This window comes from Taudactylus pleione, unplaced genomic scaffold (genome assembly GCF_031769625.1).
Source record: "Taudactylus pleione unplaced genomic scaffold, aTauple2 ptg000762l, whole genome shotgun sequence".
Lineage (NCBI taxonomy): Eukaryota > Metazoa > Chordata > Amphibia > Anura > Myobatrachidae > Taudactylus > Taudactylus pleione.
Window position 1 is genome coordinate 5,310,680 of NW_028285164.1, and position 27,171 is coordinate 5,337,850.

Sequence of the window (27,171 nt, forward strand, 5' to 3'; positions counted from 1 at the left end):
TATATTGCATTAGCCTGCCCATAGAAGGTGGACTTAACCCATGAGAAGTAGGGGGCACCAGTAACACATCCTAAGCGCTTACTTCTGCTCCCATTGTTCTGTGGTCCACAATATATATAATCTAATAGAAGCAGTCACAAAGTGACCGTCACGTATGGGGAACAGACCACACGCATATTGTATGTGTGGATTACACTAAAGCTGCATACACACGTAATGATTTTCTATACAACCATCCAACTAGTTGATTGGTTGGAATGAAAATCTGGTAACTTATGGGAGAAACTGATGATCAGCAATTTGCTCCCAAACGCCGGAAAATGGACAAAAACTGTTGTTTGTTAAATGTTTGATCTAAACAATTTGTTCAAACTTGTCTGACGCCATTTTCATCTGTTTTCTGGCATTTAGGAGCAAATTGCTGATCATCAGTTACTCCCATATCGTTACCAGATTTTCATTCCATTCAATCAACTAGTTGGATGGTTGGACAGAAAATCTTTACGTGTGTACCCAGCTTTAGAGTAGTAGCAGGGATTTAAGCCTGCGGGAAATAGATCGCACAAGTGCATTGAACAAGAGATACAAGTGTGTTACCTTATACCTACAAACATAGGTTACAGTGATCTAAATATGTGCTGCAGCAACTCATACTACCGCTCTGCTGATGATGATAACATACGATAGATGGTAATTCCGAGTATATATTAAAACATTTGACTGAGATCACATCATATGCTGAACCCTAATGTTTAACACAATAATCTGTGTCTAAAGGGCCCCATACATCAGCGATGGATTGCCGCGATCCTGATAAATCCAACATGTTGGATTTTCCCGATTTGATGATCACGATCAAAAAATGATCGTGATTGTCTAATCGGGGACATTTAACATGTAAAATTTCCACGATCCTGCGATGGATCGCTGAACATCGATGGTGGCCGATCGGAAATTTTCTGCATTGCGATGATCCATCGCAGATGTATGGCCACCTTGAGTAGTGATTTATATACATGAGGAATTTATCACTTAGATATCACAGGTGTGGATTCAATCAGCAGCAGTAATAGGGATTACAACATGTGAACCACAGATCACATAGATATATGTGAATTATTTATGTCAGCAACATATTTTATATATACTGAATATATGTTGCAGTGATCTGATTATATACCACAGTGATCCCAGTGCCACTTCCTCAGATACCACCAAATTCACTGGAATACAACTATGATATATGCTGAACTGCAATATTCAACATAAGAACCTGTGGGCCTCATTCAGAGCCGGACGCTATTTGCGGATGCTCGTTCTGAAAAAGGGGTCGGATATTTAAATTGAGCGCTCGCTCTTTGCGGTCTGTTGACGCCTCTATGTCTGAGCGAGCGTCCGAAACATGCGCTCGCTATTTTGTAAAGACGCCCCTTGGCCGCTCGCATCATACGTCATCTCCACTATTTATTAGATTAATCGAGTACATCGAAAGGCGTCTGAACTGCTCGCTATTCTTGTGGTAGCATTTTCCTACCACAATCATGCGAGCAGTTCAGGCTAAAAGACAACCAAGTGACGTGGTCGATGACGCTGCTTTGTTAATTATGCACTCCCATTAAATGCCCGTTTTGACCGTTTGGCACGCCTGCGTTCGGATCTCCACTCCCCGTTTTCAAGCACCTTCCCCTGTTACCAACCACAAATGCCTCATTTTGTCACTCAAATTAGCAGGCATTTGCTATTTTGCGAGCACACGATTTCCGACCGCACTGACTGGTTGGCACATGCGCATTACAACCCATACGCATGCGCAGATGTGCGAACATCGCTCGGAGTGAACGAGCGGCGCTTACGAGCGGCTCTGAATCAGGCCCAGTGTTTCATGTAGAACGATAACCTGCAATTCTGCAACAGACAGGGGAGTTTTCAGACTCCTTGAATCCAAACAGTTATAATATAACAACATTAACTAAAGAAACCAGGCTTAGTTGTTGCCAATTAGCTGTACACATTATATCCAATGATAGTGATTCTCAAACTAACATATTTTCAAGGGAATATTACTGTGTTCCTACATGAAATTGTGAGACACACACTGAACAGACAAACATATAAAGAAATACTGATCTGAAGCAATAAGGTTGAAATCACATTTATTGATAGCAGTAGACAGTTACATTATAAAAATTCCAGAAAGCTGCATATCAGTAAATTAATTTTTTTTTATTTAATACACTATTCTAGAACTTTAATCAAATTTTTTGTACCATTGATTTCTTTAATTTCCCATTTTTTTAAAATATTTCACGGACTGTATTTTATTATATATATTTTAATAACAACAATAAAAGTTATATTTTAATTTGCGCATCACAGTGGGAGAAGGACATCTCCCACTTAGCGCTAGAGAGAACTGGCATTATACCTGCTATTATTGTTATCCCAGCATTCTGCACTGCTACTCGCTACCCGCTTGCAGTATTCACTCAAGGGGGGGTGAGTTGTATGACACCCCGCTGCTCCCCATCTACAACCAGTGTGTATGGCTGTACATCATATATCCTCAAATAAACCATTCCAGTGTTTAACCAACTGGGCTGTCTGTAGTAATAAGGCATCAGCTGGTGTGTATATTATTCTGCCATAGCACCTCACCCGTACACACACATTTCCAACAGGTTATGGGTTTAGGCACCCAGGCACACAGGCTACAAATAGATAGGGCCCAAGCTACTTGGATGCACAAAGTGCACAGAGTATTTCCAGTGCAATGTGTCAGCACAGAAGCTAGTCAGTGCACTGAAGCTGCATAACACACAGGGTTAGGATAGCACAGAATGTTTCCAGCGCAGTTTGTCAGTACAGAGTCTCTGCAGATTAGATTAGTGTGCAAAAGCTGCATAGACATGTATGTAAGGAGCATAAATACAGAACCTGGAAGTTTGTTATAGAAATGCAATTAAAGCGTGAAAGGTTGTGGAAGGTCACTGTAGACCCAAGTGCAGATCCAAGCCCAGATGATATAGAGAGAGCATGGGTACCATAGCTTGAGTGTAGAGCGACACCTCTTCTCTAATACATGGGAAGACATCAACCAATTACATGTGGAGAGCACCATGGACAGCATATCTAGTTGGAAGTCTCATGAGAAGAATTAATTTAAGACGTGTTGTACAGCACCATGCTATGTGAATGGTGCAGTATGACTGATTACATTGACAGAATGATGTCTGTTTCTCAGCAATATTTTTTGCAGTGTAAGTAGATGATAAAGAGATTACTATAGCAATACTACAGAACTTGACGTAAGAGTCTGACTTTCTAGTTGTGGTATTAGAGACAAACACAGCAAAGTTAACAGACATGGGGAATAATTCAGCATTACAGGCAGGTCTTGAAAAAGTTCTCTGTAGTAGAACAAAATGTGTTGACACTTCGTTGCTCATCAATTACCCCGTGGAATACTCAAGGCTGTTTGAAAAAGCTGCCCTAGGCAAAACGCGTGTCAGCATTTCTGAAATCAGCCACTGGTCACACTATGTAACATGTTCATCCTCTATTTATAACATTTATAAGCCTGATCGGAGACTTTATCATATGCTCCGTATACATGATTGATAGCAGGAGCAGCTAAGTGAATAATAACAGCCGGACACTGTAGTGTTGATGTGGTACTTTGATTGCGAACTTAGGGCATGATTCAGAGGCGCTCGCAAAAAGTGAGCCCTCGCTCTGAATCAGGGCGAGCGCTGTTTTTTTTAGGAGCGGCCAGTGATGTCAGTAGTAAACTTCCTGCTCTATTAGAGCAGGAAGTCCACTCGGGCTTGCGAGATCTGAGACCCTACCACAGGGTCTCCTCGCAAGTCCGATGGTCGCGATAATCGTGACCATCGCCAGGCCGCATGCACATGCTGTGGGTGGTCACCCACAGCTGTGCGAGTGGCCGGGAGACCGGTTAAAAAAAAAATAGGGATGCCCTGATTCAGAGCGAGAGCACGCAAATAGCGTGCTCCTCTGAATCAGGCCCAAAGCTTGATGAAGATCTCTGATGCAATAATAGAGGATATACTTACTGCAGAGATATAATTAGCAGTGATTATAAGATATCCCCAAAGGGAAAGATCAGTGTATTTCCCCCTCTAAACTAAACAACTATCAGAGATTATACATGAATAAATCTTGATATTCCTGCTTATACAGACTGGTTAATAAATCTGGGGTCGAATATTAGCCGTGAAAAGTGCCATCTGGCGAAAAACGGATTGAATTCACCTCATTCGCCTATTTTGACACAATGTTTTCTCCATGCGTGTCCCCGCTTTTCGCCCTAGTCAATTGTAAAACAGGCGAAAACGTGGATAGGTGAATGTTTTACAAAGCGAAACTAGCGAAAAGGACATTTTTTTGGGGGGGAGGGGGATCAGTCTGTACCCCATAAAAAGCTTCAGTGACCCTGGGAATCGATATAGAATAGTATTAGTAGCCTAGTAAACTTATTTAGGGAACTTATTTTGAGGCAAAGGGCTGTTATATGCACATTTGCATAAGTGTGGAAAAATGATATAAAGCAATGTTTTTTCATAAAAATAAGTACCGTAGTTAAAATTGGGGTACATGAAAATGGGTACTAGTATATTTTGATGTCTCTAAAATGGAGATAAAAAAAAAACATAAAAATACACCAGCTGCAGCCTCCTGAAATCTCAAAAACACCTGTCTCATCCGTACAGCCCCCCAAAGTACCAGGCCCCCCACTTTTTTCCCATTTTCCAACACTTTTTACATTTTCGCCGAAAAATGACTTGTAATTTTTGGAGTGTTATTAATTTTTTTTTAAAAAAGTTTATTTTGACTGATCAGTCATTAGGGGGGGTCCAAAGCGTTCTGGATCAAATTCCCACATTTGCACCCCAAAATAGCGATTGTGCACTTCCATTTCACCTGCCTATATGTGGAGAAACTTTTTCGCCTATTTTGCTATGCAAAGTTTTCGCGTTGGCGAAAATGTCCTGGAATTGAATACGAAGAAAAGTAAAAAACAGGCGAAAAATGCAAATCGGAAAAAATTTTTCTCCAAACCGCACTTTTCGCTGCTAATTGAATTCGGCCCCTGATTGCTGAATGTCACTACTGAGGGATAGCTAGAGAATTGTGTGAAGACTACATTGTATCAGATTAATATACAATCGTAACATACCAGCAGCTGCTCTGAATTTTTTTACTCCAATGCAACATAATTGCAATAGGAGGAAGGGGCATCATTTCTACCGCATCACATCAGTCAGTGGACCTGATTCACTACAGTGCGCAATATTGCGAATGCACGCAGTTTTACTGCAATATTATGCTAATCCATAGCGACCACAATGCTGCCGCAGCACTACATAAGGACGCCCGCTGTACCTTACACGCACATCCGTAATGTATAGCAAGACTGCAAACACATCGGTACCATCGCAGCCTCACGCAGAGTTAATGCAGGTCAGACCTTACTCAGGAATTGCTTACTTCAGCGCACGCTATGATGTCTGAGGCTGCGTAGGGCATTGCAGTGGGTAATTTATGCACGCCCCTACAACGGGGTTCAAACGCACTGGCACGCCTGCATTTCACCGACCACCTTCCCCGTCACCACCCCCAAATGGGCTCTTCCTGTCAGTCACTCTGCGGTGGGTCTGCGTACACAGCTCAGTGTTACATGTTTGGCTGATAACAGTAATAATTAAAAACAAATTTACTGCCAGAGCAATTCATTTATATCTGATATCAGCCAGACACCTGAATATATAGAGCATGATTCTATTTTAAAACACGTTTCATATTCTTTTCACATATCTACTCTATCATTTTAAACTATTTGCCTTCATATCCTGAACATATTATTTTAAGGTATACTAATAAAGATTTATTGTATTTTAACTTTAGTCATTATTACAATATGAGATATATGAAATAGGATCCTAATAATGCACAGCATTAAACACTTTTATTTTCTGTTACTGTATTTATATTTATAGAGTGGTGGTAGCATCACAACAAATAGTTTTTGAATAAACACTAAGGGAATTAATAAAATTATATGATACTTTAAAATAGGCGAAACGCAAATCGGAGAAAACTTTTCGCAAAACGGAACTTTTAGGGGCTAATTGAATTCAGCCCATAGTGAGATAGGATCTTGTTTCTTTACCACTGCTATTTAACTAGTGCGGGATTATTCCAGTCTTGTTATAAGGTACGGTACTTGGAAGCAGATAATGCACAGAAGTCACAGGATCGCATTTAGCAGTACTGACTAGTGCTTGGAGAAATCACAGAAGTTCTGGCCTGGAATGCAGCAGGACAGACAGGTGTTGGAAGCATATAATGCACAGGAGACACAGGATAGTGCTCAGCGTACAGGCTTGCACTGGAGAATACACAGCAGCTAGATGTAACTTGTTCCTGCAATTATAGACAGTCAGGGAGGAACTTTCATAGGGCCCCCCGGCTACTGATTATCCACAGTTATCAATCATATGCAAGGAATCCGAACAGGCATTGGCCAGACAGCGGTCAGCTGATTATAGACAAGATGGCGGTACCTATGTCCTGGAAGCAAGAAAAGAAAAGTTTTGTCTTGTAGGCGGTGCACAGAAATGATTGATTATTGTCATAAATGTTAAAACTTAATGTTTATTGGGTATACTCTAAAAAGATGTCCCTTATTGCTGGCACTTCATTCAGTGAAATAATGGTAAAAACAAGAAATATTAAAGAGAGTAGTGATAGAAAGATATGTACTGAGAATGTGTTTTAAAATGAGTATTAAACATAATTAAGGTTTTCTCCGCTGTGTGTCTTTTGTGATTATTTCATCACCTTATATATTCAGATATTTAGTATTCGATTCTGAGTCTCCAGAATGGTAAGAAAGTGTAGTAAATATTCCTGGGTATATATGTTATCCCAAATTCTCTATATATCGTCTAATTAATGTGACCTTAAACAGTATATAAATTGATTATCTACACCACTTGCAGTCTGAGATCACTCTTCATTCATGGTTATTATTTCTTATTTAGATGTCTTTCCCTATAATATCTATTATTATCTTTTTATGTTTATTAAATAAATGCTCTAGGGAGACACACGCTGCAACAGTGTTGCCACATTTAGGTTTATAATATGGCTTGGAAGTTAAAGTATCTCTGTCCTTGTAACTAGGACGTTTACCACATAACCTATTTCACAACAAGGATACAGACGCTGTAACAGTGTTGCCACATTAAGATTGGGATGACTCAGAAATGTATATATCTCTGTCCTTGTAACTAGGACATTTACTACATAATCTATATCATCATATTATATTACTCGTTAGAATTACAACATATTAGGTTATATTAAAGTGAGGGCACACAGCGCGGGCATGCCGATGTGGATTTCGCTGACAACAAGCTTTTTCAAGGCAAGCCGATTGCTGCACCTGTACACATGCTGGTGTCTTCATAACTCTGCCATACTACTACACCTGTACACATGCTGGTGTATACATACAGTAACTCTGCCATACTACCTCACTTGTACACATGCTGCTGTGTACATAACTCTACCATACCACCTCACCTGTACACATGCTGGTGTATACATAACTCTACCATACCACCTCACCTGTACAGTGTATACATAACACTGCCATACCACTGCACCTGTACACATGCTGGTGTATACATAACTCTGCCATACCACCGCACCTGTACATACACTGGTGTGTATATAACTCTGCCTTACCACCGCACCTGTACAGATGCTGGTGTATACATGCAGTAACATTGCCATACCACCTCACCTGTACACATTCTGGTGTATACATAACACTGCCATACCACCTCACCTGTACACATGCTGGTGTATACATAACACTGCCATACCACCGCACCTGTACATACACTGGTGTGTATATAACTCTGCCATACCACCGCACCTGAACACATGCTGGTGTATACATAACTCTGCCATACCACCGCACCTGTACATACACTGGTGTGTATATAACTCTGCCATACCACCGCACCTGTACACATGCTGCTGGGTACATAACTCTGCCATACCACTGCAACTGTACACATGCTGGTGTATACATAACTCTGCCATACCACCGCACCTGTACATACACTGGTGTGTATATAACTCTTCCATACCAGCGCACCTGTACACATGCTGCTGGGTACATAACTCTGCCATACCACTGCAACTGTACACATGCTGGTGTATACATAACTCTGCCATATCACCGCACCTGTACATACACTGGTGTGTATATAACTCTGCCATACCACCGCACCTGTACAGATGCTGGTGTATACATACAGTAACACTGCCATACCACCTCACCTGTACACATGTTGGTGTATACATAACACTGCCATACCACCTCACCTGTACACATGCTGGTGTATACATAACACTGCCATACCACCACACCTGTACATACACTGCTGTGTAAATAACTCTGCCATACCACCTCACCTGAACACATGCTGGTATATACATAACTCTGCCATACCACCGCACCTGTACATACACTGGTGTGTATATAACTCTGCCATACCACCGCATCTGTACACATACTGGTGTATACATACAGTAACACTGCCATACCACCTCACCTGTACACATGCTGGTGTATACATAACACTGCCATACCACCTCACCTGTACACATGCTGGTGTATACATAACTCTGCCATACCACCGCACCTGTACACATGCTGGTGTATACATAACACTGCCATACCACCGCACCTGTACACATGCTGCTGTACACATAACACTGCCATACCACCTCACCTGTACACATGCTGCTGGGTACATATCTCTGCCATACCACTGCAACTGTACACATGCTGGTGTGTTTATAACTCTCAGCTGCACACTGGTCTGTCATTAGGAAGGCTTGCAGGGCTCCCTCTTATTGGACCTTGTATCTGTTAAATTACAGCCAGCCCTTCACTCCATGCTGGTGATAGAGTTTTTGTATTTCCGGTTCTGGCTTTGTCTCCTGTCTTCCAGTTGAGCTCCAGTATTCCTGCCTCCTATAGTATATTGTTCTGCCGTTTGTGTCATCCAGGCAGCACAGTCCTGCTTACTATCTACCTGCCCTTTGTGTCATCCAGGCAGCACAGTCCTGCATACTATCTTCCTGCCCTTTGTGTCATCCAGGCAGCACAGTCCTGCATACTATCTACCTGCCATTTGTGTCATCCAGGCAGCACAGTCCTGCATACTATCTACCTGCCATTTGTGTCATCCAGGCAGCACAGTCCTGCATACTATCTACCTGCCATTTGTGTCATCCAGGCAGCACAGTCCTGCATACTATCTACCTGCCCTTTGTGTCATCCAGGCAGCACAGTCCTGCATACTATCTACCTGTCCTTTGTGTCATCCAGGCAGCACAGTCATGCATACTATCTACCTGCCATTTGTGTCATCCAGGCAGCACAGTCCTGCATACTATCTACCTGCCATTTGTGTCATCCAGATGACACAGGCCGCACTACAGCAACATCAGTGCGTAGTCCCGCGCTCCTACACCAGTGACTTTGCTTCTATTATTTCCAGCTTCTGCCGCATCTAGCCAAGTTGCTCTGGCCCTCAAGGCTGCCACACAGCCCAGTGGCTGCTTCATATTCAACAGCCCACGGGCTGCATCTGGCCAAGTTATACCAGCTCCCAAGGCTGCTGCACGGGCCAGAGGCCGCTTCATATTTAACAGCCCATGGGCTGCATCCAGCCAAGTTATACCAGCCCTCAAGGCTACTACATGGCCTAAAGGCCACTTCACATTCTACAGCCCACGGGCTGCATCCAGCCAAGTTATACCAGCCCTCAATGCTGCGGCACGGCCCAAAGGTCGCTTCATCATCTACGGCCTTTAGGCCCAACAAGCCAAATGTTTCCCCAGCTCACAAAGCTGTTATACGGCCGCATCCAGCCAAGAATTCTAGCCCTCATGGCTGTAGCTGTACTATACTCCGAAGTGTCACGCACCTTGCCCTAACATTATGCTACTAAGTGCCATAATTGATGCCGCCATCTGGTAATTTGAGTTTGACGGCGCAGACACAGCGCCTGACCAATTACATAAATGGAGGCAGAATGGGCCTGTGCATATCTAAACCACTATGGAACATGTACTGTACACACACTTCTTTTTTAATTCAGTCCCCATAATGGGAAGATTAAGGACCTCATTCAGAGTCGGTCGTCGCGGCCGCACGGTCGTACGCCACCGATGTTCGCTGAACTGCACATGCGTAAAGTTCGCAATGCGCGTGCGCAAACTTGCTGCTACGATCAGAAATTTCTCTCTCCTTGAACACAGCCAGGTCGGTAGTTTGAGTGACAGATTGAGGCGTTTGTGGGTGGTAACAGGGGAAGGTGCTTGAAAATGGGGGAGTGGAGATCCGAATGCAGGCGTGCCTAATTATACGAACGGCGTTTTATGGGAGTGCATAATTAACAAAGTAGTGTCATGGCACACGTGACATGGGAGGTTTGTACACTGACCTGATCGTAGAGCTTAAGAGAGGGTATGGTCAACCTTAAGCTCTACGGCCAGTTCCGATGGTTACCGATGGTCTCGATTAATCCTTATATGCCCGGAGTTGACGTGTAATGCGTACGAGAAGGGGGCGTATTTTTTGTCTTCTGGCCGCTTCCTCCCCTTGGTCGGCCAGCTACCGATCCGAACTTAGGGACGCAACTTGCGAGGGAATCATTTGCATATCCGGCCCCTTTTCCCGATCGACCGTGCGGCCGCAACGACCGACTCTGAATGAGGTCCTAAGTGTGGGCCTGCCCTTGTGTGCTCAGAGCACAGGATCATTCTGCTCTTATTAAACAATCCTATTATATGGTTTTATATAAAACAAGCAACATCACCCAGTGTTTTCCCTTTAAATAATATGATACATATTTATATAGATGTAGAAGATGCTGAATAACCTGAATTACACCTTGTGATCTGATTAATCCATTTTAACATTTGATTTCAAATCTTAGACCCTGAAGTTTCAATCTGAGCCGCATCAATACACAGAGATCAACCTGAAAGCAAATGATACAGACATTAATCTATATGTATCAGAAGAGGACAGTGAACCAGCTGTATGGGAGGCGCAGCTGACAAAAGGTATTAATTAAACGAGTATTGGCTGCTCTGTTTTATGCACTTTGTATTCTATACCGGATTAATTCTCCTTACAATTAAGGAGTGATTGATACATGTGTGTGCCAACTATTTTGACACTGCAGTATTCACAGTGTGGATTTGGGCTCCTAAATTTGATAATCCAGCATATTAACGGATACTTTTTGACATCGGTTGTGGAAAAAGATTAAAATCATTATTACATGACTATTTATATATCTGCTTGGATACGAAAACTGTTCTAAACACAGGACTTTGAGCCTGATTCAGACCCGCTCGTGAGTGCTATGCGCTCGCAAGCGGGTCGATGGTGGCCCAGTGCGCATGCGGATGACGGAGGTGGCTCCGTCGGGCGCATACGCGAGAACTGGATAGCGTTGCTCCGGGTCTCGTACCAAAGGGGGCGTGCTGTCGATGTTGAGTGACAGCACGCCCCCTTTGGTGGGCGGGCTGGGGGCGTGGCTGCCCAGATAGAGGCGTTCCCATGGGAACGCCTACCATCTGGGGCTGGCCCCACTGACATCACTAGTGATGTCAGTGGGAGTGTTTTTGGCTCTGATAGAGCCAAAAGCACTCCAGGGCTTGTGGCAACGAGACCCTACTGCAAGGGTCTCGTCGCAAGCCCGATGGTCGCGATGGTCTTGACCATCGCGACCATCTTCCTGGCCTCTCGCTATAGCTGTGGGTGGTCACCCACAGCTATGCAAGTGGCCAGGAGGCCGCTCTGAAAAACAAGAAGGATGGCCCTGATTCAGAGCGAGCGCTCTGTCAGAGCGTCCGGCTCTGAATCAGGCCCTTAGTTCTAGGAGAATTTCCACACAGGTGTCGAATGATTATATATGCTTTTTAATAAGTGGTTATTTTAGCCGATTTATATCAGTGGTGCTATATATGTCATTGAAGTAATTTATGTACTAATATGAGTTTTATATTGTTAGATGTTAATGAGATTTAGTCATCTATAAAGAGCATTAAATACTATTTTAGTATACCATAAGTGTTTTATGATTAAAACTTTTTCATTTATGCATACAAGATCGAGTTGTGTACAATTAATTCTTTCTTGATATCCAATAGTTGGGACATTGCCAGCCCTTTAGTGACTTTGCAGCTGCCTTGATAAATTATAATACATCTAGTTTTTTGTTAATATGGTATAGTTATAATATAGCGCTTTAGCCATTTTTTCTTGTTGCTTTGTTTTATCATCACATAAGAGTGGAACCACTTGAAGGGATTGCTGTTGCATTGGGGAAGGGGTAAATCTATGCTTAATGTTACCTGGAGCAAATACTCAGCTCAGCAGACCCCTCCCCCCTTCCTTAGTCTCAGGACTCAATGGAAAGCAAAACTACCTGATCTACACTACCTCACCCAACACAGAGCAGACTAGTGCCAGTCTTACAATACAGAAAACATAGCAGTGACCGTCACATATTTCACAGAGCTTAGCAGTGACTGCCACAGAGTACAGCACTTTATACAGAATGGCACAGATACAGAGTGCAGCATATAATAGTGAGTACAACAGTGTCTGGCATATAATCCTGAGAGCATCACAGTGACCGAAATACAATACTGAGAGCATCAGTGACCACCATACAATACACAAATCACTCAAGTGACCGCCATACAATTCACAGAGCAATTCTACCACAGAGCAATTCTAACAGATACAATTCTACCACGGGACCAGTGCAGGTTTTCATGGTGCGACCGTGGGTGGCGTGATTGCTGAATCTAAAGATGCACAAAGTGGGCGTCTCAGTCCTTGCACATTTGTATGCAGGCCTGTACACCAGGGAAGGGCTTATACCAGCATCTACATAAAGTCATAATCGGGACTACGACAAAGGACGATAAAGTGGTCACAGCAGCGTGCGACTCAGAATCAGCCCCTATAACTTTACTATGACACTATAATCTACTGAGTAGATTTAGGATACACTGTCTTTATAGTAATTCACTATTTGTTTCTTTGTGCTTTTTCACCATTTATTTTATTGGACTTATAAAGAGAAGTTATATTAAAGTGTGTTAAATGCTAATATATATTTCTGGTGCCGGTAGTACTGTACTTTGAAGGGTATCAGAGCCCCAACAAAGCCACAAAGGCAATATTGTCTCTGATTAGAACATTACGCAGTAAATTTACTAAAGTGAGAGTTTTTAGAAGTGAGTTTTAGAAGAGATGTTGCCCATAGCAATCAATCAGATTCTACTTAACATTTAACTAGCACCTTCTAGAAGATAATAGCTAGAATCTGATTGGTTGATATGGGAAAGATATGGGCAACATCTCTTCTAAAACTCACTTCTAAAAACTCTCACTTTAGTATATTTACCCCCTACATATCTTGGTCAAATGTCACAAAAGTAATTTTGTAGTAATTGTCCTGTGATATTTACTTTTTCTAAAAAAATTTATCTTCTAGAAGATATACGAGAGCGGACGCGGCAGATAGGTCAGCCTAATCAGCCAATAGGTATGTAACCTGTTATATTATAATACGGCTCCTTTCTTAGCAGCTCAATGTTCTTCATGTTTCCACTAAAGAGACCAGGTTCCCAGTTATTACAGTTTGTGACTTAGGTGCTTGTGCTCTATGGGCCTGACCTAGAGATACACGCTCTGCCGATGTATTTGCAATTTATCATCCATCTGCGCATATATCTGAGCGCACTGCCCATGTGACAAGGTACATTATAGTAGACGCTCACAGCGAGCATTTATTCACAGTGTGATTGGCCGTCAGGGAGAATTAGGGGGTGGTACCTGGGAGTGTCGGCTAAAAACGCAGGTGTGTCATGACCGTTTTGGGGGGGTGTTACATCCTGCATCTGCCATCCCGTAAATATGGCTCCGGCATCTATGTTCCCATGGCCATTCTGCGGGACCATAGAGTTGCTTAGGACGGCTAACATCGAATGATCTGTCACCAATGCTGCATCTTTTTATTCAAATGCTTAGATTTGCAAATACGCTGCTGGACACATATCCCGGTGACGGCGACATTTGGATATTGTTGCAAAACAGATGCATACCGGATCTCAGCTACAGTGCCAATAGCTTATAACTCCAAATAAGGCCCCGTGTGTTTTATAGATGCTCCTGGCTTGTGCCCGATCTGACATTCCATTATGTGCTCATGGTCTATGTGTATTATAGATGCTCCTGACTTGTGACTGATCTGACATTCCATTAGGTGCTCATGCTCTATGTGTTTTATAGATGCTCCTGGCTTGTGACTGATCTGACATTCCATTATGTGCTCATGCTCTATGTGTATTATAGATGTTCCTGACTTGTGACTGATCTGACATTCCATTATGTGCTAATGCTCTATGTGTATTATAGATGCTCCTGGCTTGTCCCTGGTCTGACATTCCATTATGTGCTCATGCTCTATGTGTATTATAGATGCTCCTGGCTTGTCCCTGGTCTGACATTCCATTATGTGCTCATGCTCTATGTGTATTATAGATGCTCCTGGCTTGTCCCTGGTCTGACATTCCATTAGGTGCTCATGGTCTATGTGTATTATAGATGCTCCTGGCTTGTCCTTGGTCTGACATTCCATTATGTGCTCATGCTCTATGTGTATTATAGATGCTCCTGGCTTGTCCCTGGTCTGACATTCCATTAGGTGCTCATGGTCTATGTGTATTATAGATGCTCCTGGCTTGTCCCTGGTCTGACATTCCATTAGGTGCTCATGGTCTATGTGTATTATAGATGCTCCTGGCTTGTCCCTGGTCTGACATTACATTATGTGATCATGCTCTATGTGTATTATAGATGCTCCTGGCTTGTCCCTGGTCTGACATTCCATTAGGTGCTCATGGTCTATGTGTATTATAGATGCTCCTGGCTTGTGCCTGATCTGACATTACCTTAGGTGCTCATGCTCTATGTGTATTATAGATGCTCCTGGCTTGTGCCTGATCTGACATTCCATTATGTGCGCATGCTCTATGTGTATTATAGATGCTCCTGGCTTGTGCCTGATCTGACATTCCATTATGTGCTCATGGTCTATGTGTATTATAGATGCTCCTGGCTTGTGCCTGATCTGACATTCCATTATGTGCTCATGCTCTATGTGTATTATAGATGCTCCTGGCTTGTGACTGATCCGAGATTCCATTAGGTGCTCATGCTCTATGTGTATTATAGATGCTCCTGGCTTGTTACTGATCTGACATTCCATTATGTGCTCATGCTCTATGTGTATTATAGATGCTCCTGGCTTGTGACTGATCTGACATTCCATTATGTGCTCATGCTCTATGTGTTTTATAGATGCTCCTGACTTGTGACTGATCTGACATTCCATTAGGTGCTCATGCTCTATGTGTATTATAGATGCTCCTGGCTTGTGTCTGATCTGACATTCCCTTTGGTGCTCATGCTCTATGTGTATTATACATGTTCCTGGCTTGTGACTGATCTGAGATTCCATTAGGTTCTCATGCTCTATGTGTTTTATAGATGCTCCTGACTTGTGACTAGTCTGACATTCCCTTAGGTGCTCATGCTCTATGTGTTTTATAGATGCTCCTGGCTAGTGACTGATCTGACATTCCATTAGGTGCTCATGCTCTATGTGTATTATAGATGCTCCTACATTGTTCCTCGTCTGACATTCCCTTAGGTGCTCCTACTCTAAAAGTTTAATAACAGTTTAATTTCAGATAAATTATGGATTTAAATTTGCAGTAGATTAATAAACAAATAAACACACAATAGAAAAAACAATGTGATGCTTTGATATACAGATCTGGATATGTTATACACATTAAAGTAGGAGAGGGCTGTTTAGGCTTGAGACTAGATTAGAATCCTGAATTTTTGTGATTGGCAGTAGATTATGATCCCCTTTTACTAGGTAGATTTATATTCTTAGTTTTTTTGCTATTGGTGGTTTTTAGCTTATAGGAATGTTGGTAGGCGTGGTTTAGCTGGGTTTATAAATTGGGGGTACTTCAGCAGTCACCACCTTTTTCAGTTTGGAAGGCTGAATACTCACCTGAGCGCTCTTCAGAAATATTTGTACTGTTTTTACTTTGTTTCCTCATAAAAATTCCTTCTCTTTTGCTTTTATCTATCTCCAATGTTCCTGTCACCACTTTTTTCTTTCTGCATTCCCTTTTTTGTTTCCTAGTTTCTTAATCCAAATTTTCACTGTCACCTTTTCCACCCCCCCCCCCTTTTTTCCATTGCTTTTATATTCCCCTCCCCCCCTCCTTCTCTTCTCTCCCTTTCTCTCTTATATCACATGTATGCCTATATTGTGTGCCTCCCTGTAAGGCTGAGCAAGTTGATGTGTCTGGTGACACAGCTCCTGCTTCAGCAACTGGGGTGGTTTTGGCAGCCGTCCAGCCTGTACCGGTAGCTGCTCACGGTGAACACAGTCAGAATATTAGCTCCCCTATATGTAGTGTGGTTTGGGGGGGGTCAGGCTGTTTCAGGGCCAGTTTATTCTCAGTGGTTCACCCATGCCTGCCTGTGAGTATCCGGGGTGGTTTATAATCAAATTTCCCCCCTTTGTCTCCCCTAGTTATGCCTCCAACTAATGCTAATGTGCAGCCCATACAGTCTCATGGCAGCCCATCCTTTAGCGCACATTGACCCTACTTTTCCTTATTAGTTTGCTGTCTGTCCTCCCTCTAGACAGTCAGGATTAACTTTTCCTATAGACCCTCTGCTGCCCCCTCCATTTCCCCTACTGCTTCACCATTGACCCTTCCTTTCCCCAATTTTTTCTGACAGCCCTCGGCTTGGTGGCAGCCTTATACTGCACCACTAATGAGCACCCCTCCTTTTTCACAGGCCATTTTGTCAACTCCCCAGGTTTCCCAAGCTATTTTGTTACCCCCTCCCCTTTGTCCTCGCTGCCAGTGAATCCACCCCCACCTGCCTCTCCCCAGCCTCCGGCCCTGCCTTTACCTGCACTGTTATTGCCTGATATTGCTAACCCAATTATTGTTTCAGGTTCAAGTGGGTCAGAATTAATGGTGGGAGCACTGGAAGGTGGTGCGGGGACCAGGTGTCTTGCTGCAGCAGGATTAATTCAAGTTTTAGACTACGACGAGCCTGGTCCATCTGGGGTTGGTGAGTATGTGCTCTTAATTGATGAACTGTTGTCATCTGTATCTTCTTCTTCTAGTAGCAGCACTGGCTCTTCCTCTGGTGCTGCGTATAGGGTGGGTAAATTGGCTAAGCTTATTGTTGGGATGGGAATTGTTTTTAGCCCATTTTTATTAATGTGGAGAGCCTTGGCAGGTATATCTTCTTTTCCAAATTGAATAGTTTTTGTAATCCCACAAAATCATTTGTCCTTGCCAAGGCCATTAAGGACTGGGCTAAGGACTCATATGCCAGGCCAGATTCCAGGAAACTGGTAGATCAAGTTTTTAGAAGATCTGTCTTCTGCAATACACAGCATTGCCTTCTCTGGTTATGAAGGCCAACTAGTTAAAGTAGCTTTCATTTGCATTTTTGGGGCTTTTCAAGTGAACGAGCTTGTGTCTGCCATAAGGGTCAGCATCAACGGGTGGGTTTGCTTGCATGAAACATCTTCATGACGGTTTATGTAAAATTAATTGCAGTGGTGTAAGCTGAGGGTCCAGTCTAATAGAGCAATATGCCATTTAAACTTTGCTCTGTTTATTCTACTTTGAGGCCGCAAGGTAGCAGCCATTGGTGAGTTCATGCAGATTTTTTACCCGCTTACCCAGTTTTAATTCACAGCAGTTTTTAAGTGCTGTTTGTTTTAAAGTATGAAGATCATGGCAAGCATTTTTTAGGATAGCTTCTGACATTCAGAGGGTTGGTAGATGAAAGTCAGTGGCATACATGGCATACATTCGCTGCAATAAGCCTTAGTGTTGCGCTTCCGCGATAACCCAGAAACGTTGTTAACCCGCCAGTTTTTGAATGATCGGTATTCAAAAATTGAGGGTGTGAAGGGATTTTAAATTTTTCCTCCAAGGGGGCCTTCTATCACAATTGGCTCATATCATGATCCACGGGAGGTTTTTTTACGTTTTCTCCTTCACTTGGGTTCTGTTTTGTCCTTCCCTTATAGTGGCTAGGGTTTCTCCTGTTCCTGTAGTGGTTCTGGGTGCAGTTTCTGACTTATGGTTTATTTTTTGTTACATCTCAAGATGTTTCAGCCAGAACAGTGTGGTTTGTGGGCCACTCCTATGTTTATTGGGTGGAGAAACACCCCCTAGCTAGGAAGGTAACTTTGTTACATAGGGTAGATGGTTAGTTGTTAGAGGTTTTGGGTGCTCATCTTAACTTAAAGTACTTTTTATTTCCAGAGCAGAACTGGGGGTGCCAAGACTAGTTAGTGATTCATCTTGGTGAAAATGAGGTTGGGCAGGTGAAAGGTATTGACTCGATCTTGAAATTCATGGTGTATATCGCTGTATTGAGAAAAAGGTGTCCAGCCGCGTGGCTGGCATGATCTGAGATGTTGCCACGTTTGGATTAGCGAGGGTCCAGGTACCATGCCGAACTGGATAAAGCCAGAAAGAAATCAATATCGCTGTGTCCCATTTTTTTCAAGAGCTCTGGGGGCACAGTCGTAAGATAGCCCAATTGTACAGGACTGATGGGGATCATTTATCTAATTTTGGTTTGGGAATTTTTATTATGAAGATGTTTTCCTTTCCAGAGTAGTTTGGATTGTTTTTTCTTTTGTGGTGGCAGGCTTGGTTTTCGGGTAACCTAGCTGTGGCGGGAAAGCGCTGCAGGTCAGCGGCCACATGTGATTCAAGAGGTCACTGTGGGGCACTTGTCCCTTCGAAGTAAGGCCAGGTGTCCTACTCATGCAGGGGGGCCTAGGTGCTTCTTTGTGGGGGTGCTCAGTCTGTGCCCGAGCAAGGGGAGGTGGGTGCTTCGTAGCGCAGTTGCATCTTCAGGAGGGGCGTTGTAGTTGTCCCTCACCTTATGTATATTTAATTTGGCTGGAACTGGTCCTGTAGCGTCTTCTTTGCCACCTCTCAGAAAAATAATGCGGTCATGATGAATAAAAGCTGTGACCCTTTAATCCAAGCACTTGTTGTCTGTGTGGTTATTTCAATTAGAATTATAAGGGGTTTTTTTTTTTATATCTATTGGTTAATTGCAATAATGAATGGGCACATAACTAAAACATTAGTGCAAACATTAAATAAATCCAGAAGGAAGATTAGACAATATATGTAATATATGGGCTTATATAATAAATGTGCAATATATGTGTTTATATAATTACAGGTAATTCTCCGTCTAAAGCTTCATTTGTGGATAAACATCAAAAAGTCCTGATCCGTGGGGTGTACCTGGTGGAGCCAGTCCTAGATGGTCTCAAGAGTCAGGAGCTTCTGACAGATGAACAATACGACTTTGTGCGCAGCAACCTGACCTCCCAGGAGAAGATGAGAGCTCTCTATGACTTTATCAGGTCTTGGGGTGACGGTGACAAAATCACATTCTACAACATTCTAGAGGACACCAATGGGCCTCTAATCAGAAAGCTCAAACAGCCGTTCCACTGAAACCATCTTGAACTATTATACTTACTGTAGGCACTAGATGACTGTTGGTTTGTGGGTGAGATTAGAAGCAATTGATAATCAGGATTTTTACTATCTTTTTACCAGTTATTTTAAATTTACATACAACATAGTGACACCAGCTACTGAAGTCAATCTCTTGTAGTCAGATTGTTATATGTGATCCTCAGCTTACACCACATGCTGCACACCAGCCTAACCTTAAAACTCTTCAACCAAATCAGTGATAAATGAACTAATATATTATACTTGAGAAGGAATATTACAGCAAACCTGACAAGTGCGCGGATATTATATTGAGAAGCTGGGAACATCTCAGAATTACCTTTAGGGGTAAATTTACTAAAGTGATAGTTTTTAGAAGTGAGTTTTAAAAGAGATGTTGCCCATAGCTATAATTCTAGCTATTATCTTCTAGAAGGTGCTAGTTAAATGTTAAGCAGAATCTGATTGGTTGCTATGGGCAACATCACTTTTAAAACTCACTTCTAAAAACTCTCACTTTAGTACATTTACCCCTTAGACTCTTGTAGATGAAAATCTTTATGGCTCTATTTATTAACATTATTTTTACTAAAATAAAGTGAAAAAGAGTGTTTTCACACCCTTTTCACATTATTTTAGTTTCACCTGTAGTTATTACAGGGCAATTGGAGTAGAATTAGTAAAATTCTATTCCAACCCCTAGTATCACTTATTTTTAGTAAAGCAGATCACATTCCCCATAATTGTAATGGGAAATGTGATCCGACCAGAGTTACTAAAAATAAATTGTAAAAAAATACCGTGGGAAGCCCTGTGATAATAACGCCACCTGGAGGTGGTGTTATCCAGGGTCTCCCCCGGTTACCGGGCTCCCACTCTGCTCTAACGGGGAGAGCAGAGGCGGGAGCCGGTACCAGTAATGAGCTGTGTGGTCTAAACAGACTGCAAGCTGACTGCTGTAAAAAAAAGAAAAAAAAAATTGAAACATTTTTTTTTTACTTACCTGAATCCAGGGACCGGTGATCGGGCCTCCGGTGATGGCTCCTCTCCGGTCAGCTGGTCTCCCACAGTGCACTGGGGCCCATTCATCAGGTGATCGGGTCCCAGTGCAGTATGGGAGATCACCTGATCGGGAAGCCCGGAGAAGATCACCGGAGGCCTGGAGGATGCAGGTAAGTGTAATGAAGGGAGGGGGGGTCGTGGGGGTCCGCGATCGCGGGGGGTGGGGTTTAGCGTCGGTGGGGGGTAGCAGCGACGGTGGGTCAGCGCATGCGCGGGCTCTTAGTCGAGGTATTTTTTCCGAAAATACCGCGACTAGAGTGCGGATGGGATCCGCAGGGACAGAGCTTTATCACAAGCTCTGTCCTTGCAAGGGATTTATAGTAAATCCCTGTGATATTGCCTGAATTCGCAATGCGAATTCACTCGGTAATATCACACTACAATCCGCATTCAATATGCGGATTGTAGTAAATAGAGCCCTTATTGAGCAAAATATCAACTCACAGCCTGCAGGGGGTGCTGTCTGCTTTTCCTCCATGGAGGGATGTAATAGGCTCTGATTTTGGAAAAGTAGTGATTTTTCTGTGATTTCATAGCATGATTTAATGCAGGGATTTTTATAACGCAACATTGATCTCAGAAAATGTTCCACTTTCCCCTGCTTATTACATTTAGCACTGAGAGACTTTGGTCACGGTGTAGTCAGTGTTTGCAAGAATAGTAGTCACCCGTTCAGCTTGATAACAACAAAGTCTGATGCTGTATAAGATACTGAAAATATATTTTTTTATTTCTTTGATACTGCTGCAAGTAAGGGGGTGATTTTTTATCTGCACCTAAATACAATTGCACCACAGAATTTTGCAATTCATCTGAAAGTAGTTACACAATGTGTGTGCACAATATATGTACAATGGTATTTAAAAAAAATGACATTTATTTAATTCCAAAGACAACTGTATTAAAAAATAATAACTTGGACTCTATCACCTGTGGCCTTTGTTGTTGGAGTGGTAACACAAGGAAGGTCACATATAAGTGGGGTACAGTAAGGTCACATATAAGTGGGGTACAGTAAGGTCACTTATAAGTAAGGATGAGCGGGTTCGGTTCTCAGAGATCCAAACCCACCCGAATTTTGCAGATCCGAGTCGGATCCAAGCAGGCTCTGAGTTTCCCGCCTGACTTGGATCTCGAAACAGAGGCAAAACCATAGAGTCGGAAATCTCACTGTTCGCGAGCTTACGTCTCTATGATCAATGTAGTATATGGGGACCACGCGGGGGACGCCATTTCACTCCAGCTGTGGAGACTAAACAGAGAGGGTGGGTAATGTAGGGCTAGGAGAGTGGTGCTGTGTCCTGTTTCCTGGCCTGGTGCTCTGCTGTCTGCTGTGTCCTGGGCTGGTGCTGCTGAGTGCTGATCCATTCTGGGCTGGTGCTCTGCTGTCTGCTGTGTCCATCTGGGCTGGTGCAGAATACATCTGGGCTGGTGCTGCGTCCATCTGGGCCCAAGTTCTGGACTCCCCAAAAAGAAAACATTTTATATATATATATATATATATATATATATATATATTGTAAAAAAAAATTTAAATAAGTGTCATTTAGTGTAATATTTTTCTGTGTGTCTGTGTGTGCGTGTTAGGCTTAACCGCACAAGATCCAGCCAGCAACGCAAGTTGCAACCTAGTGCCCAGTCATGATCAATCGCTGCTATGGGCCCAAGTTCTGGAGCATAAAAAAAATATATATATTTTTTATTATATTTAACTTTAACTGTCTGTGTGTGTGTGTGCGTGTATCCAGCCAGCAATGCAAGTTGCAACCTAGTGCTGCCCGACTCCAGTCGTGATCAATCGCTGCTCTGGGCCCAAGTTCTGTAGCATAAAAAAAATTTAAATCAATTTTTTTTTTTTTTTTAATCTTTTACTGTCTGTGTGCGTTGGTGCATGAGTGTTAGGCTTAACCGCACAAGATCCAGCCAGCAACGCAAGTTGCAACCTAGTGCTGCCTGACCCCAGTCGTGATCAGTCGGTGCTCTGGGCCCAAGTTCTGGAGCTGAAAAAAAATAAAAATCAATTGTCTTTTTTTGTATAATATTTTTGTGTGTGCGCACGACTGCACGTGTGTGAATTTTGTAACAGCACCTTGGCTACACTATTGGTGCTTGTGACACTGCTTCAAGACTGCAGAAAATATGGAGGCCTATCACATGATAGGAGTGCAAGTCCAAGACCCACATGTTGTAGCTGCCGCCTGCAGTGCAAAGCTGTCAACTTCCTCGTCCTCTATGAAGGCCCATGCCCCAGGGCTTAAGTCACGCCATCGATATGGTAAAGTATTTTTACTGAAGTTAAGAAAAAAAAATTGAAAGGATAAACAAAAAATTGGCAATATGCCATTCACTACACGAAGTGGCAAGGAAAGGATAAGAACTTGGCCTCTTTTTATGAAGACTGCTGATTCTGATAGCCCTTCTGCTTGTAGTAGTGGTGGTGGTGGTCAAATTAAAAATGTAAAAGTTATTAAAACAGCTCCGGAAAAACCAACTGTGTGCCCTGAGATATCGAAATCACAAATCCCAGAGGAGAGTGCAAGTGTGTCCGCGGTTGCCATATGTGAGCCAGACCTAAATACTAATGTACTGGAGGATCCTCCAAGTTCCAACATATGTGTGCCCTCTGTAAATGTGGGGAAGGGCAGTCAACATCTTGCAGACGTAGTCATTGAGGAGGCTGCTGTGGAATTGCACATGGAGGAGAAGGATATTTTGGTAGTTGAAGGCGCTAAGGATGATGAGGATGTTGATGACGAAGATGTTGGTGATGAGGATGTTGATGCTGAGGATGTCCTTTGTGTAAGTATGGCAACAGCTGTTGCCCATGGATTGAAAAAGCCAAAGCCCATTGTTTTCATGCCGGGGCAAAAGACAAAAAAATCTACTTCCCACGTGTGGAATTATTTCCACCCCGGTCTGGACAACAGTTGTCAAGCCATATGTGACCGTTTCCATGCAAGAGTGAGTAGAGGGAGGGACCTAAACCACCTAGGAACCTCCTCCTTGTTACGTCACTTGGAGCGCATTCATCAAATATCAAAGTGTTTGGTGCCAAGTTCCAAAATTCAAAAAGTAACAAGTCCTGTATCACCTACCTGCTCGCTCTCTGTGAGATCCAAGCGCCTTCGATCTCCAACACCAACACCTGCATCATCATCAACATCCTCATTCGTGATCGGAAGTAATTTAAAAAAACAATTGACTATTAAACAGTCCTTTGATAGAGGAAGTAAGTATAACAGCTGTCACCCAGTTTCATAGTGGATTACTGATGCCATAACGGCTGTGCTAGTATTAGATGGTGAAATAATAAAAAATGAGAATAATAGTGTGGAGAAAGTGCAAAAGGAGGATGAGGGGGAAATTTGTGTCCTATCTGACGCTAATGTGGATGTTGATAATAAGGATGTGGTTTGCGGAAATCAGCCACCAGTGGCAGCAGTTCTTGCTAATGATAAAAAGAAAGCCAGAAAAGCAACGTCTTGGGTGTGGAATTATTTTAATCTAAATTCTGACAACAGTTGTGAAGGCATCTGTTCCATTTGTAAAGCCAAAGTTAGCAGAGGAATGGACTTTAACCATCAAGGCACCTCCTCCCTGTTACGTCATTTGCAGCGAGTTCAAGCAATTTGTTTAACAAAATTATTATTTGTAAATTAATAACAAGCAGTCCAGTATCAGCTACCAGCAGTTTGGACCAGCACATGCAATCTCCACCACCAAAACCCTCATCATCAGTGGCGGAACTCCCGGAGACAATGGAGTCATTTGCCACCGGGCACCAGCCCTGAAGGGGGCACCTGGCTCCATTGTCCCCGGGAGCTGCATGGAGAAGGAGCGCCGCTGATCGGCGCTCCACCTCTATTGGCGTAACTACGGAGGGTGCGGTCACACCCCCTGTACCCGCCATTTGCCGGGCGCCCATAGAGTGTGTTACCAGCGGGCGCCCGGCTCTTATTCAAAACCCCGGCGGCAGCTGGAGGACGGAGCTCCCTCCATCTTCCGGGTCCCGCAGTGTACTATGGTAGTGATGCCATAACGTCACTCCCATAGTGCCGAGGAGCGGACGCCGGGGACGGAACTCAGGAGTGAGCTCCGTCTTCCGGGTCCCGCATTGCACTATGGGAGTGACGTAATGACGTCACTCCCATAGTGCTGAGGAGCAGATGCCAGGGATGGTCGGTAGCAGCACTGGAGCGGGGATAAAGGTAAGTGTTTTTTTATTTTTTTATTTTATGTGTGTGTGTGCGCGCGTGGGGGGGGCCTCATTACTGGGGGCTCACTACAGGGGGCTCACTACAGGGGGCTCACTACAGGGGCTCACTACTGGAGGTACTGCATAGGGGGACCATTACTGGGGGCACTACATAGGCGGGCACTGCATAGGGGGACCACTACTGGGGGCATAATATAAAAGGAACTGCATAAGGGGGGCGGTGGCAGCTGGGGCTGGCATAGGTGCTAGGGTGGTGGTACATTTTAGTTTCGGGGGGGGACCAACATTTATCTTGCCTCTGGGCACCTGGGATGAAGTTACACCACTGCTCATCATCAACCTCCTCCTTAATAATTGAAGGTAGTCCTTCCAAAAAATGTTTGTGGGGGTCCAAACAAACCACGGAGTTCAGCCACGAAAGTGTCAGTCCTAGTAGCTAAAGTGCTTGGTTGGTTAAACTGTGCATGTCCTTTTTAATATCCCACATAAGAGTGGGTTAGAGGGACAATTCCGTCTTGTACCTCTTTCCTTTACATTTTGCACAATTTGGGGCATTGCCGACTGACATTATTATAGTTTATTAAACTGCCATCCTGTCTGCCACTGCTGTGTGGCAATGTTTCATAGATGTCTGATATTTTTTTAAACTGCCGTGCGTTTGTGCCGCTGCTCTGTTGCTTACTTTAGCCAGCCAGCTCGCTGCAGCCTTTGGCCTGTATTGGTGAAAAATAGTGAAATCAGTATTGTGAGCTGTGAGGTGGTTAAAAATGCCTAGAAATGCCTGAAAATGATTGTTATTAAGGTTAATAATACCGTAGGAACAAAAACAGGCCCAAATTATGTGGTTTTAGCTGTTTATATAATTTTTTGGAAAAAATACAGATCCAAAACCCAAAAACAAAACACCAAGGAAAAAAATCCAAAACCAGATTCAGATCCAAAACCAGGGGAGATCCAGATCCAAAACCAAAACACGGGGGTCGGCGCACATCTCTAATACACATTATGCCACACAATTGTAATGCCCCTTATACACATTATGCCACACACTAGTAGTGCCCCTTATACAAAGTATGCCACACAATAGTAGTGACCCTTATACAAAGTATGCCACACAAAAGTAGTGCCCTTTATACACATTAAGCCACACAAAAGTAGTGCCCTTTATACACATTAAGCCACACAATAGTAGTACCCCTTATACAAAGTATGCCACACAATAGTAGTGCTCCTTATACAAAGTATGCCACACAATAGTAGTGTCCCTTATACACATTAAGCCACACAATAGTAGTGCCCCTTATACACATTAAGCTACACAATAGTAGTGCCCCTTATACACATTATGCTACACAATAGTAGTGCCCTTTATACACATTATTCCACACAATAGTGTTGCCCCTTATACACATTATGCCACACAATAGTAGTGCCCTTTATACACATTAAGCCACACAATAGTAGTGCCCCTTATACACATTAAGCCACACAATAGTAGTGCCCCTTATACACATTATTCCACACAATAGTATTGCCCCTTATACACATTATTCCACACAATAGTGTTGCCCCTTATACATATTATGCTACACAATAGTGCCCCTATACATTGCCCACAGTAGCATTGTCCCCTATACAATGCCCATAGTAGTAGTGCCCCTTATACAATGCCTGCATTAGTAGTGCCCCTTACATAATGCCTACTGTAGTAGTGCTTCTTATGCAAAGCCCACTGTAGTAGTGCTCATTATGCAATGCCCACAGTAGTAATGCTCCTTATGCAATGCCCATGGTAGTAGTACCCCCATGCAATGCCTACAGTAGTAGTGCCCCCTTATACAATGGCCACAGTAGTAGTCTCCCTTATGCAATTTGCACAGTAGTGCCCCTTATGCAATGCCCACAGTAGTAGTGCTCCTTATGCAATGCCCACAGTAGTAGTGTCCCCTATACAATGCCCACAGTAGTAGTGTCCCCTATGCAATGCCCACAGTAGTAGTGTTCCTTATACAATGCCCACAGTAGTAGTGCTCCCACACAATGCCCACAGTAGTAGTGCTCCTTATGCAATGCCCACAGTAGTAGTGCCCCCTATACAATGCCCACAGTAGTAGTGTCCCCTATGGAATTTGCACAGTAGCAGT

The 27,171-nt window shown here is 43.2% G+C and overlaps 1 protein-coding gene across 1 annotated transcript in view; it reads left to right on the forward strand.

The window, feature by feature from the left end:
• LOC148476936 (uncharacterized) overlaps positions 1–20,924 on the forward strand; it is a 346,314-nt gene extending 325,390 nt beyond the window's left edge. Inside the window, exons 20-23 of the mRNA XM_088457528.1 lie at positions 11,049–11,178; positions 13,632–13,682; positions 17,192–17,311; positions 19,466–20,924. Of these exons, the coding sequence (XP_088313654.1) occupies positions 11,049–11,178; positions 13,632–13,682; positions 17,192–17,311; positions 19,466–19,746 (582 nt within the window). The 3' untranslated portion in view covers positions 19,747–20,924. The remainder of the gene's footprint in view (positions 1–11,048; positions 11,179–13,631; positions 13,683–17,191; positions 17,312–19,465) is intronic.
• The last annotated feature ends 6,247 nt before the right edge of the window (positions 20,925–27,171 follow it).